The sequence below is a fragment of the Lynx rufus genome, unplaced genomic scaffold (genome assembly GCF_022079265.1).
Source record: "Lynx rufus isolate CCGP_SWC_20201006 ecotype Redwood Valley unplaced genomic scaffold, mLynRuf1.p SCAF_2, whole genome shotgun sequence".
NCBI lineage: Eukaryota > Metazoa > Chordata > Mammalia > Carnivora > Felidae > Lynx > Lynx rufus.
In genome coordinates, this window is record NW_025814834.1 from 191,800,862 (window position 1) to 191,813,589 (window position 12,728).

Sequence of the window (12,728 nt, forward strand, 5' to 3'; positions counted from 1 at the left end):
GTCTTGGAAGAGCCTGTGTCTCTGCTTGTCAGAGAGACCACTCCTCGCTCCGTGTGTATCGCTGGGACTCTGCATCAGTCACAAAGGATTCGCCAACATTGCTTTGATTTGGATTTGGTGATGTGTACAATTCACTCGAGAGGCTCTCCCCACACCCCTCCATCCTGACTCCTTTCATCCATTGGGTCGCATCTCTCATTTGGGTCACAAAATGGATTTCATTTCAGGTGGAAATTTCAAACATACCCATTTCCCGTGACTCCCAAAATCCATGGGAGAACTTTTGAGCGACTTTTGAACTGTCTGTGTCAGTATTTAATGTAGCCTGAGCCTGGCAGGTTGAGCTGCATAAGGTCCTCCTGTTCCAGCAGAATGGATTCTGAGGAAGGCACAGTTTTATCACCATCTCTGTTAATATTCTTTAAATAATCTCTACACCTAACACGGGGCTCGAACTCACAACCCTGAGATCAAGAGTCACACGCTCCACCCTCTGAGCCAGCCAGTTGCCCCAAGATTCCTTATCTTGAGACTAGTTTTCCTGATATTAATAAGCCACTCCACCTTCTCTTTTATTTGCATGATATATTGTTTTTCCATCCATTTACTTTCAACCTGTATTGTTATATTTACAGTGCATCTCTTAGAGACAGCTTGTCCTTTGCTCTTGCTTTTTTTTTTTTTCTTCCTTAAGTCACCTGACAATCTCTGACTTATAATTGGAGCATTTAGTCCATTAATAGGAGGTGACCTGACCCATTGGCTGGAGATTCCCCATGAAGACAGGAACTGTGTCATTATGTTTGTTTCTTCTTGGCATGTAAGCATACCTTGGGAACATGACGAGCTGGATTTTCCCAGCCTCCTAGATGCAGCCAGCCACGAAGGCGAGTGAGACACCCTGTGGGCCCCTGAGCAGTCATTTAATGAGGCAGGGTAGTGCACCTACCCCATGGCAGCCTCTGGGTCTGACACAATCATGACACAGGAGCTCTGGATAGGATCCTGTGACAGAATTACATAGGTCCTCAGATCACAAAAGGCAAAGGTTAAATATGTCAGTGGGAACATTGGATAATCTCCATTCCTATGGTATCTTTCTTACGGAAAACTGTTCTCTCTGCTCTTTTAAATTGCTGTTTCTTGTTCGTATTCCATATAGAGTAGGTCTTGCTATCATGAATTCGATCTTGTGGTTTCAGCAATGGAAACTCATGGATTTGCATTTGTGGCTGGTGTGCAAGCAAACCCCTCACACAACCAGAGAGTGAGCTTTGCTGGTCACCGACCCCCACACTCCAACACAGCTTTGTGCTTCTGTTCGTTGCCTCCCATGCAATGATGGACAATTCTGCATGGAAGGGTTTGTGAAGGCTGGAGGCCACTCCTTTCTTAGAGACTAGTAAACGCAGCAAATATTTACTGACACCCTACGCATGAGCCTGACACTGGGATGTGAAGGTAAATCGGGATGACAATCTCCGCTTTGAGAAGTTCACAGTGGAGAGGGAGTGGGTGGACAGCAAGTGTAGGAACAAATAAATGTCATTCAGTTTGATAAAATGAGCGAGCTGGGGGAGCAGAGGACCATCTGCCTATGAAGGTGGAGAAGACATTGGGAAGAGGTGATGTTTTTTTAGCTTTATCTTAAACAGGGGTAATACTTGACCAGACAGGCAAAGGGGATCTGGACATTCTTGGTAAAGGGAACCACATGTGCAGGTGAACAGAAATGTCAACGACAGAACAGGTGAGGGAACAACAGGTAGTCCTGTGCGACTGCAGCAAAGTATACACCATGGGTGGCTAGAGAAGACTGTAAAGAGGGGACAGCAGCAGGGACCAACTGAGTGCTGGGCACTTGCTCATGTGATCACATAGTGCCCTCCTGGTCCCCAAGGAGCCCCCTCACGAACCTCAGTTTGGAAAATTCTGCTTTGAGAAGTGAAAGTCCATGGAAAGATTTTGAGCCATTTACAGATATCAGATTTTCATTTAGAAATTCATTCTGGGGAATGAGGAGTGTGGGAGGGATAGGGAATGAGAATCAAGGACACCAGTTGGAAGGAAGCCTGTTACAGCCATCCAGGGTGGAGGAGATGCTCCATGAACCACACAGGAGGAGGGCGTGGAGAGATGGGGGATTCGAGAAACATTGGAAGGTGGAATCAACAGACTGAGCTGCCTTTGGAGGGAGGAACACACATCAGTTCCCCGGCTTCTGGCTTCGACCATGTCTAATCACTCTTTAGATATAACTTCTGGTGTTCAGGAGAGGGTACGTGCAGGGGATACCTTTGGTGTGAGGAATGACTGTATGAAGGCAATGACGTCTCAGGTGGGTGAGCTCATCATCACCAGGTTCAAAGTCTAAGAGGGAGAACAGGACTGCAGACAGAAGCAGGGAACATCATGTTTAAGAATGGGTGGGAAGGAGTAGTCGGGAGGAAGGAGTGAAACAGGAGAGCAGGTGTTCTGGGAGCCAAAAGGGGAGAGGGTTTCAAGACAGCAGTCAGTAATCCCTCTACATGCAAATTATGACAACAGAGAGGTGGTTTTACCTGTCAGATCAGCAGAGATTTATTTATTCATGTGTTTAACAATAATACCTAGTGTTGGCAAGGGTGAAACAAAATGGGCACCTTCACACTATTTGGTTAACAGATAATATGTAGCAAAAACCTTATAAACTGTGTATGTCCTGTGATCCAGGTACTCTACCCCCAGAAACTAATCCTAAAGAAATTACCAAGCGGGGCGCCTGGGTGGCTCACTCGGTTAAGCGTCCGACTTTGGCTCAGGTCATGATCTCGCGGTTCGTGAGTTCAAGCCCCGCGTCGGGCTCTGTGCTGACAGCTCAGAGCCTGGAGCCTGTTTCAGATTCTGTGTCTCCCTCTCTCTCTGACCCTCCCCCATTCATGCTCTGTCTCTCTCTGTCTCAAAAATAAATAAACATTAAAAAAAATAAAAAAAAAAGAAATTACCAAGCATTGCATATAATATTAAAAATATTAATTAATAAAATATTTTTAAAATTAACATATTTGGGGCACCTGGGTGGCTCAGTAAGTTAAGCGTCTGACTTTGGCCCAGGTCATGGTCTCACAGTTTGTGAGTTTGAGCCCCACATTGGGCTCTCAGCACAGAGCCGCTTTGGATTCCCTGTCCCCATCTCTCTCTCTACCCCTCCCCCGCTCACATTCTCTCCCTCTCACTTTCTCTCTTTAGCTCTCTTTCTCTTCCCAAAATAAAAAAAACATTAAAAAATAATAAAATAAAAATTACATATTATTCAATTACATGGGCCTGGCTAAATACATTATGATAGTCATATGATGAAAAAAAATACCATGAAACCAGTAAAAAACTCTATGTGACATAAATAATGGCATGGTGAAATGCCATTTATGAAATCATTTAGGCCATTTATGAAATCAATAAAGCAAGCAAGATCCCATTTTTTTGTACTAAAAATATACACATGTATATAAGAAAAAGAAATACCAAATATTGCCATGTTTACTTCTAGAATATGAGTTTGGGTGATTTTTGTTTTCTTTTTACTTTTCTATATTTTCAAAAGTTTCTGCAATTAAGCAAGTTATTTTAGTAATCAGGAAAAGGCATTTTTTAGTACTTTGAATAGTGTAATAATATTTTAATAATAACAATAGCTAATGTTTATTGACTGCTTGTGATAGGCTACTGTGCTAAGTGCTCTATGCACAAACCCAACATCGTGACCCCATTCACGGATGAGAAACAGCCTGAGAGGTTCAGTAACGTGCCTAAGGTCACAGCGTTACCAGGCAGCTGGGAAAGCCCTTGTTTGACACCATCTCTCAAGAAATCTTCCCCCCCTCAGTTCCCTTCCAGGGCCAGAGTTCCAGGATTCCACTCACATCCCCACCCCCACTTCCCAGCTCCTTGTCCTCTGCCCATCCAGGCACTTTACCGGGCCCTCAGTGGGAGCACAGCCTTCCTTCTGCCTCCCGTTAAGACTGTATATTCATCAGACTGTCGCCCCTGTTGTGGGGGGCCTTGGAGGCAGGGAACCGTCGGCTTCATCTCTGGCTCAGGCCAGAGCACAGAGCAGCCCACAGTGGTTGCCGCTGAACTGAATTTCAGGGAGACGCCATTTGGAATGACTGAAACCTGATGTTTAGGTTGATGGGAATTTGAGGCCTGTTGTTTAAAGAACACAGCTATCTCTGCTCACCCTTAATTGAGATCAGTGATTTCTGTTACAAGAATCTGCCCAGCCCTGGGCTGCTTACAGTCTAGCTGGAAGCCCAGTGCTGCACGATACACTACCTGAGGACTCCAGGCTAGATCTGAGGACCCGGAGGATGTGGTGTGAACTCAAAGGGGAGTGCAGAGGGCTGGCCAGAGAAGGACAGTGAGGAGGACAGGAGATTCAGAGACCCTGAACTAGCCTGACACAGGGATATCCCCTTGACCCTGCCCCTGCCCCAGTATGCACTCACCAAGCCCTGGGGATGCAGCCTGCTAAACAGCTTCTCCTCTGCCCTCTACCCCGTCACCAGAAAGGATCATGGTCATTGCCCACCCCATTACTGTACTTGCCTCCATCTGTGGGCCCTGACTCTAATCTTCAGCCCTGCAATCCATGTTCCCCTCTGCAGCGGACTCTGCCTTGGGCACTTTCAGTGCTGAAGCTGCCACATCCTTATGGGGCTTATAAGCAGTGCGGAAATTTACCCATTGGAAAAAGGGCAGACTAGGCATGGGCTTAAAGCACCAACAAATGATTGGTTCGATTTAGAATGTGAGAGAAAAGTCTTGATTTTTTTTAAAGTTTGAAGTGATGATGGGAATTTTTAAAGTTCGGTGGACTTCTTAGTTTCTTTTGAAGTTTCGTATTGAGTCCACACTGGGGCCACCATAACCATCTGTTGTCCGGAGCCCTCATCTAGTCTCCCCGAAAGGTCCTTTGGGTCCGTATCTTGCCAGCCACTCAAGCCTCACCCTCACCCTGGCCATTTGTTTCCCAGGCTTTCCAGGCTCCACTGAACAGCTCACCTGCAGGGGAAGTCCCTTAACTTCCGTGTGCCTCAGTTTCCTCATCTGTTAAAAGAGGGGGTTGAAACAGCATCTACTCTATATGTGCAAGCATTCAAGAAGTGACACAGACCTTGCCTGGCACATGGTAAGTGCTAAGTGTTACCTGCATTACGCTCCCTGGAGTCCTGTGGCCTCGACACCAGCTGTTTCCTCTGCCTGGAAACTGCTCTCCAGCTCTCCCTCTGCCCTTTCCTGTCATCCCAGGCCGATTCCTTCCAGCCTTCCGAGCTCAGTCTAGGTGTCACTTCCTCCCAGCTCACCACCGCCTTAGCCATAAATGAATCAATGTAGTGAGAGGGCGCCCAGGAGGAGCAGAGTGTGCAGAAAGGGGCTGAGTCAATAACGAGTTTCCGTGTAGAGTCTTCTTTCTCTTGCAAGCCTCTGAAAGCTGCGACAATTAAGACGCGTAAAGGGCGGCTCCCGGGCGCTCTGGAAGGGCCCCAGAGCTCCCTGGCCCAGTTGGAGGCGGATGCGCGGCTCCCTCCTGCGGGAGGCGGGATCAGCACTGGGGGGTCCCCAGGGCGCACAGCGAGAGCTGGCGGTGACAGTGCGGTCGCCGGAACATGGGGGGATGGGGGGTCTCGCCTGGGGCGCTAGCCAGGAGCACAAGGGAACCAGGTGGGTGGCACGCACGCTGGGAGCTGAGACTGAGCAGGTGTCGCGAAAGAAGCCTCCAATAGCGCGTGCAAAGGGACAGCGGGCAAGGAGCCGGGTGGCCAGCGAGGAACTGAGGTGGCGGCTGATGGCAAAGGAACGCGTCTCACTCTCCGGGCACGACTGGCACCTCGGGGCCTCTCTACCTCTAGACCCTACTGAGGCTTTTCTTCGTGTCGCGTGGAGCGACATTCCGCGCACTAAGGCGGGACTGCGGGGTCACTCCAATGGTGGGACGCAGGCCCCGGATCCCGCCCGGTCGAGAGTGCTGGAGGACACGCCCTGCGGGAGCGCAGGGCCCTCATTTCTCCCGACTGCCCCGCTACCCTCGTGTCCCCAGGCCGAGGCCCCCCGCCCGCCCGACGGTGCCGGCTGGGAGGAGAGCCCAGCACGACCCCGACGACCCGGCAGCTGGACAGGGGACCCCTCGCCGGACCCGCCCACCACCGAACAGCGGAAGACATCTCGGCGTCACCACCACCTGCTGCACCACCCACGCCCCACCGCCCCTTCCCCCTGGCTTCAGTCCGGCGGCCTTGGCCCCGCCCCGAGCCCCCATTGGTCGGGAGCGGAGGGGGCGGGGCCCGACGGCGGCACGCGGGACCCACGGGCGGCGGAGGCGGGCGCGCGGCGCAGACAGCAGCTCCAGCTGGAGAGGCGCCGTCGGATCTGCGTCGTCCCGAGCGCAGACCGGAGCTCGCCCGCCGCCCCTGCGGCTGAGCGGGCCTCGGCAGCAGCCGACTGACGGCTCGGCCGCCACAGATTGGCCGCCAGCCCCCAGCTCCCGGAGGAGCCCCTGCCGCGTCCACGCCGCCCGAGCCCAGCAGGTGCTGGGAAACCGCAGGCGAGCGCGCCCCGTGCGGCCGACCCCGAACCCCGCCCGCCGTTCGCCGTTCGCGGTTCGCCGTCCGCCGTCGGGGCGGCCGCGGCCCCGGTCCCCGCCCGGCCGCGGAGCGGATGCGCGCCCGCTGAGCGCCCGCCCGGCCCGGCCATGGCCGCGCGCCCCGGGCCGCTGTGGCTCGTGGGCCTGGCGCTGTGCGCGCTGAGCGGCGGCGGCCCCGGCCCGCGCGCCCCGGCCGGCTGTCCGGCCCGCCGCCTGGGCCCGCGCGAGCGCCGCGACATGCAGCGCGAGATCCTGGCGGTGCTCGGGCTGCCCGGGCGGCCCCGGCCCCGCGCGCCGTCCGCCGCCGCCCGGCTGCCCGCGTCGGCGCCGCTCTTCATGCTGGACCTGTACCACGCCATGGCCCGCGACGACGACGAGGACGGCGGCCCTCCCGAGCGGCGCCCGGGCCGCGCCGACCTGGTCATGAGCTTCGTCAACATGGGTGAGTGAGGCCGTCGGGGTGGGCGTCCGGGGCCCCGGTGACCATACGACCAGACCACCGGGTGGACGCGCGGGTGCGGACGGGTCCAGGGGACCGCCTTGGCCGGTGCGCGCCCCTTTGATCGCGGCCACGCCCCCACAGAGGGCTGGGAATGCGGAGCTCAGGGCAGCAGAGTCCAAGGGCTGTGGGCCCCGCTCACTCCGACAGACGGGGATGTGAGTCCCAACGATGTGCGCGTTCGTCCCGCCCCTGGAAACACCCAAGGGTAGGAATCATCTCATGTCGGGTGGACCGGGCAGTGCCAGGAAGACAGTGTGGTCCTGGGGAGACGGATGAGTAAACAGGCCGGGATGCTGCCACAGTGATAAGGGCAGTACTGGAGAAAGGGACAAAGTTCAGCGTGGAAAGCCCCGGTGACATCATCAGAGTGCCCAGAGCTGAGATGAGAGCCCAAGATGTCATGAGTCCACAGCAGCCCATTCCCTGGCCAGAGCCCCAGCCCCTGTAGGTGAGGGTGTGGCTGTCAGGGCAGCGGGTGGGGAAGGAGTGGACTCTGAGCTCAGTGGGGCCGTCGGCGGTCTTGTCACCCTGAGCGCAGCACCTGGGATGTGGCTTGGCATGCTGTGAAGGTCCAGGCTGTGGAAGGACATGGTGGGCAGCTCGGACGCCCCTCCTTCTCCCACACAAAGCCCAACCCTTCCTCTCTGCAGAAACTCTGTACAAGTCGTGGAGCCATTTATGGTTAGTTTTCAAAGATGTCTTTCCTATTATTAAATGCTCTTTAATCTGCAGTCCTGACTATCTGTCCCCTATCCACTTTGCTTCCTGTCTGTGGGGTCAGGGCTGGAGCAGACACCAGACTGGATCTGGGGCACAGGGACTACAACTCAGGCTTAGATGGGAGAAGACCTTTGCCAAGGCCAACAGCCTCCCTTCACCCACAGCGTCACTCTTGACCTTCCCGACAGCCCTGTTACCAGACATGATCTTCATCCCCATCTCCCCGATGAGGACTTTGAGGCTCAGAGAGACAATGTTATGCCCAGGATAGCACAGCCTCTCCGTGGCCCAGTCAGGACAGCAGGTAGCCCTACATCCACCTCCTCAAGGAGCTGATATTTCTTTCTCCTGTCAGGAGGGCAGGCTTTCAGGGTGTAGAGAGCTTCCAGAGGGGTTTAGGCAGAGAAACCCAGGGGATGGAGCAGCGGCAGGTCTTGTGGGGTCTTTAGCCATTTGCTTCCTGCACTGGGGCAGGCCGAGGGGACAGCCAAGGAGGCCTCTGTCCCCGCCCCCAGCCCCAAGCTGGTGGGTGCCTGAGGTGAGGGAACAGCAGGAAGCGGCTGTTAACCTCTGCTGAGAGCCCGGTGCCAGGCACAGGACTTGGGCCAGTGAATGCCACCTTCCTGGTTAGAGGGCAGGGTGGGGGACGCGGGATAACAGAGACCATGTGTAAAACTGAGGCCTGTCCTCAGAACAAGCTGACCTGGGGCTCAGAACCAAGAGGGGCTGTAGATACAGTTATCCTGAGATGTCCCCAAGGGAGCCATCCGTTAGTGAGTCACTGCCCGGCCAATGTCCTGCTTCCCCAGCATCCCATGGTCAAGGCGCACACGGCCTTGGTGGGAGCTGCTGTTGTGAATCAAGCATCACCCTTAGTTCAGACACATCTGATTCCTCTTGTGCCTCTGCTGTGTGGTCTAAGGCACGTCCCTTGTCCTCTTGGAGCCACAGATCCCTCCTTGTAAAGTGGGGCTCCTAGAGATCAACGCATCGTCAGGGTTGTTGTGTGTTCAGTTGATAGATGGGAGGAACAGAAAATCATGCCTCTGGTTGGTGAGCCTGGGCCTGGTTGCTCCTGACTCCGGTCCCTCCCAGCTGCTGGCCAGCCTTGGTTGGATGTGTGGGAATGTCCCACACTTCTTTCTTTAACCTTTATTTATTTGTTTTGAGAGAGGTGGGGGTGGGGGAGAAAGGGAGGGGCAGAGAGAGAGGGAGACAGAATCTCAAGCAGGTTCTGAGCTGTCAGCACAGAGCCTGATGCGGGGCTCAAACTCACGAACCATGAGATCGTGACCTGAACCAAAATCAAGAGTTGATGCTTAACTGACTGAGCCACCCCAAGCCCTTTTCATGGGCTCAGAGAGGTTAAATGGCCAGTCCAGGGCCACACAGCACATCCATGACATCATCCAGGGGCTGTGGATTCCAGATGCCAGCTTCTTCCCACGCCATGTCTGTGTGTTTCACGAAGATCGAAGGCCTCTGACGCTGTGGGATTAACAAGCAGATCTTTGTTCAGTGGAAGCCCGGTCTGTGGGCGGGCCCAGCCAGCTGTCAGAGGGCCTCCTTTATTCTGATGTGCTAATTGCACTAGTACAACTCCTTCAATTTGAGTAGTTTTAACTGGTAATTACCTGGGCTGTGGGGGCGGGGGGATTAGACACCTACCAGGATTCTTTCCTTGTTTGGAGGCCCAGGCCCCAGGCCCCTGAACCACCACCGAGACTAATAGCAGAGTCGCTATGGTGTCAGCACCCACGCCCAGGCTCCCACACCTGTTGCCTCCAGCTCCACCTCCTGTTGGCCTCATCCGGGTCCTGAGAAGCCAGACCTGCTGCCTGCTGGGCCCCTGACCGTCCATGGCAGCCTGTGGAACCCAGAGACCTCTAGCCTCCCACAGGCCTCTGGCCCGTGGGTCAGGCCTCTGTGCCCAGGCAGGTGCTGTAGGAAGCCCGTGTCATGGCTGACAGTGTCTCTGTAGGGAAGCCAGGACTACGGTCAGAGCTGGGGCCCCTGCCTGGCCTGTCAGTGAGTCTCCACCTGTATGCTCTTGGCTGCCCTTGGTCAGGACACGGTATAATGGGGGCCGATACCTGTCCTGGGTGTCCCCTGTGCTCACGGAGTGGAGAGGCCTGAGCTGGGAGGCAACACCCAGGTTCTTGTACCGCCTGGGCTCGCCACTGAGTCCTTCCTGTCCCAGGTCACCTCCCTTCCCTCTCTGGGCCTCTTTTCTCATCCAGTCCACAGCGATGGTGTCAGAAAACACGGGGCCTCCCGGCCCTGACCCCGTGGCTCCGTGTTGGAGGCACCTCCTCATGGCACCACCCCGTCCCCTGGGCTGGAACGTGGGTCTGACTGGCTGCTCCCTGGGCGCCTCAGGCTGGCCCAGCCCGCGGGGAGGGAGGAATGAGGCCAGAAAGACCAACTCCGCACGTTGGTCCTGGTCCTTCTCCACCTCGAGCTGCTGGGCCAGCAGGTGCTGTGTTCCAGGTTGAGAAACTGAGGCACAAACAGCCGTAAAGGCAGAGGTCTAGCCAGAAATGCATCAAGCCATCTTCACTTTTGTGGAGACCCTTCTCCAATTGTCTAATTTATTCCCGTGCCTCAGGCAGCCGAGGACAGGGGGTGTTGACCTGAGGCGCTGGATTTGGGAGAGGCAGGGCTGAGTGGGAATGAGGGACCTGGCCCACGTCCTGCTCAGCCCTGTGACCTTGAAGGTACTTCCTTTGGTTCTTTACTAGGGAACTCTCTCATTTCTCATGAATTCACTCAACAGATAGTCATGTGGTACCTGCTCTGTGCCAGACATAGTTCTTTCTAGTTCCTGGGATAGGACAGTGAGCGAAACAAAGTCCCTCCCCTTGCGGAGCTGGCCTCCTAGTGGGGAGCAAGGAATAAATACTTAAGCCACAAAGATGGTTGTCTAGACCACTGGTCTAGACAGTGACCCCCCCCCAGGGGGTCTCTGGAGCCCAGGAGCGGATGGACAGTGGGAGGGCAGACAGGACCTGGGTGGGGGGCTCTAACCTGTGCATCTTGATGCCACCACCGAGTCTCAGTGTGATCTGGGCTCTCCAGGCCACCTCTCAGAGCCTCAGTTTCATCCTCTGTAAAATGGAGACACTCGTGTAAAATAGCCCACCCTGCAGGCTATTCGGGGAGTGTGTAAGATGGCACCTGGTGAGGACCCTGTGCTCAACCTCTGAGTCTGTCTCTTCATCTGCATCACACTTAAGGTCGCATCTTTGTTTTGAAAAGAGGAGAGTGAGGCTCAGAGAAGTTAGGTGGTTTTCCCAAGGCCACCCAGCAGGTCAGCTTCCTGTCTCCTCTGCTCTTCTCCTACATAGACACTGCCTCTCTGCCCAGACCTGGGCCTGGCCCACCATTAGGTGCAGTAAGTGTTGCCGAATTGGACTATATTGAATATATATTGGAAACTGAGAATCTCATTTTTAAAATTTCCTTGTTTTAGGATTTATAGAAATAATGCAAAAATTCATACCATATAAATTCATTGTAGAATTTCATTATACAAAATTAGACCATACGTTCAAAAACATACAATATGGAAGCCCCTAATAATCCTCTCTCCACTTCAGAGAAAACCAGCATTCTAATTCTTTGGTAGAGTTCCCAACCTGCCCTGACATTTTATCAATACAGATTCTAACATTTTATTATTATTTTTTTTTTACAAAGTATGACATAAATGTCCAGTCTTGCTACTTTGTCTTTCATTTAACAGTAAATCCTTTGTCCATCTTTAAAGCTATTAATGTGACCATATGCCCAAAGGTAGCATCTCTTATTAAAAAGTAATTAATCTAGTTTTTCTGATATATAATTGATATATAAAATTCTTTAAAAAAATTTTTTTTAACATTTATTTATTTTTGAGACAGAGAGAGACAGAACATGAACATGAACAGGGGAGGGGCAGAGAGAGAGGGAGACACAGAATCTGAAACAGGCTCCAGGCTCTGAGCGGTCAGCACAGAACCTGACGCGGGGCTCGAACTCACAGACCATGAGATCATGACCTGAGCTGAAGTCGGACGCTTAACCGACCAAGCCACCCAGGTGCCCCAGATATATAAAATTCTAAGATATCAAAAGTATACTACATGGTGATTTGATACACATAGACATTGTTCATGGATTCTCCTCTCTAGTTAATTAACACGTCCATCACCTTACAGATTTCAATTTCCCAATACTGTGTTATCAACTATAGTCCCTATGTTTTACATTAGGTCCTCAGACCTTATTCATCTTATAGCTGAAAGTTTGTACCCTTTTACCAATCTCTTCCTATTTGCCCCACCCCACCCAGCCCCTGGCAACCACTTTTCTACTATCTATTTCTGTGATTTTGACTTCTTCTTCTTCTTCTTCTTCTTCTTCTTCTTCTTCTTCTTCTTTTTTTAAGATTTCACTTAGAAGTGGTAACATGTAGTATCTGTTTTTCTCTGTCTGGCTTATTTCACTTAGCATAATGCCCTCAAAGTGCAGCTCGTGTTGTCACAAATGGCGGGATCTCCTTTTTCATGGCTGAATAATATGCCATTATTATCTACATACCACATCTTTTTTGTCCACTCATCTGTTGATGGGCGCTTAGGTTGTTTCCATATGTTGGCTGTTGTGAATAATGTGCAGTGAACACGGGGGTGCAGATATCTCTTTGGGGTCTTGTTTTAATTTCCTTTGGATGTATTCTCAGAAGTATGACTGCTGGGTCATATGGTAGTCTTATTTTCAATTTTTGGAGGAACCTCCGTGATAATTTCCATAGTGGCTGCACCAATTTACATTCCCAGCAACAGTGCCAGAGGGTTCTCTTTTCTCCACATCCTCAACAAGAGATTGTTATCGCTTGTCTTC

The 12,728-nt window shown here is 52.7% G+C and overlaps 1 protein-coding gene across 1 annotated transcript in view; it reads left to right on the forward strand.

The window, feature by feature from the left end:
• The first annotated feature begins 6,730 nt into the window (after nt 1–6,730).
• Nucleotides 6,731–12,728, forward strand: part of LOC124515355 (bone morphogenetic protein 8B) — a 28,889-nt gene continuing 22,891 nt past the window's right edge. Inside the window, exon 1 of the mRNA XM_047084167.1 lies at nt 6,731–7,064. Within this exon, the coding sequence (XP_046940123.1) occupies nt 6,731–7,064 (334 nt within the window). The remainder of the gene's footprint in view (nt 7,065–12,728) is intronic.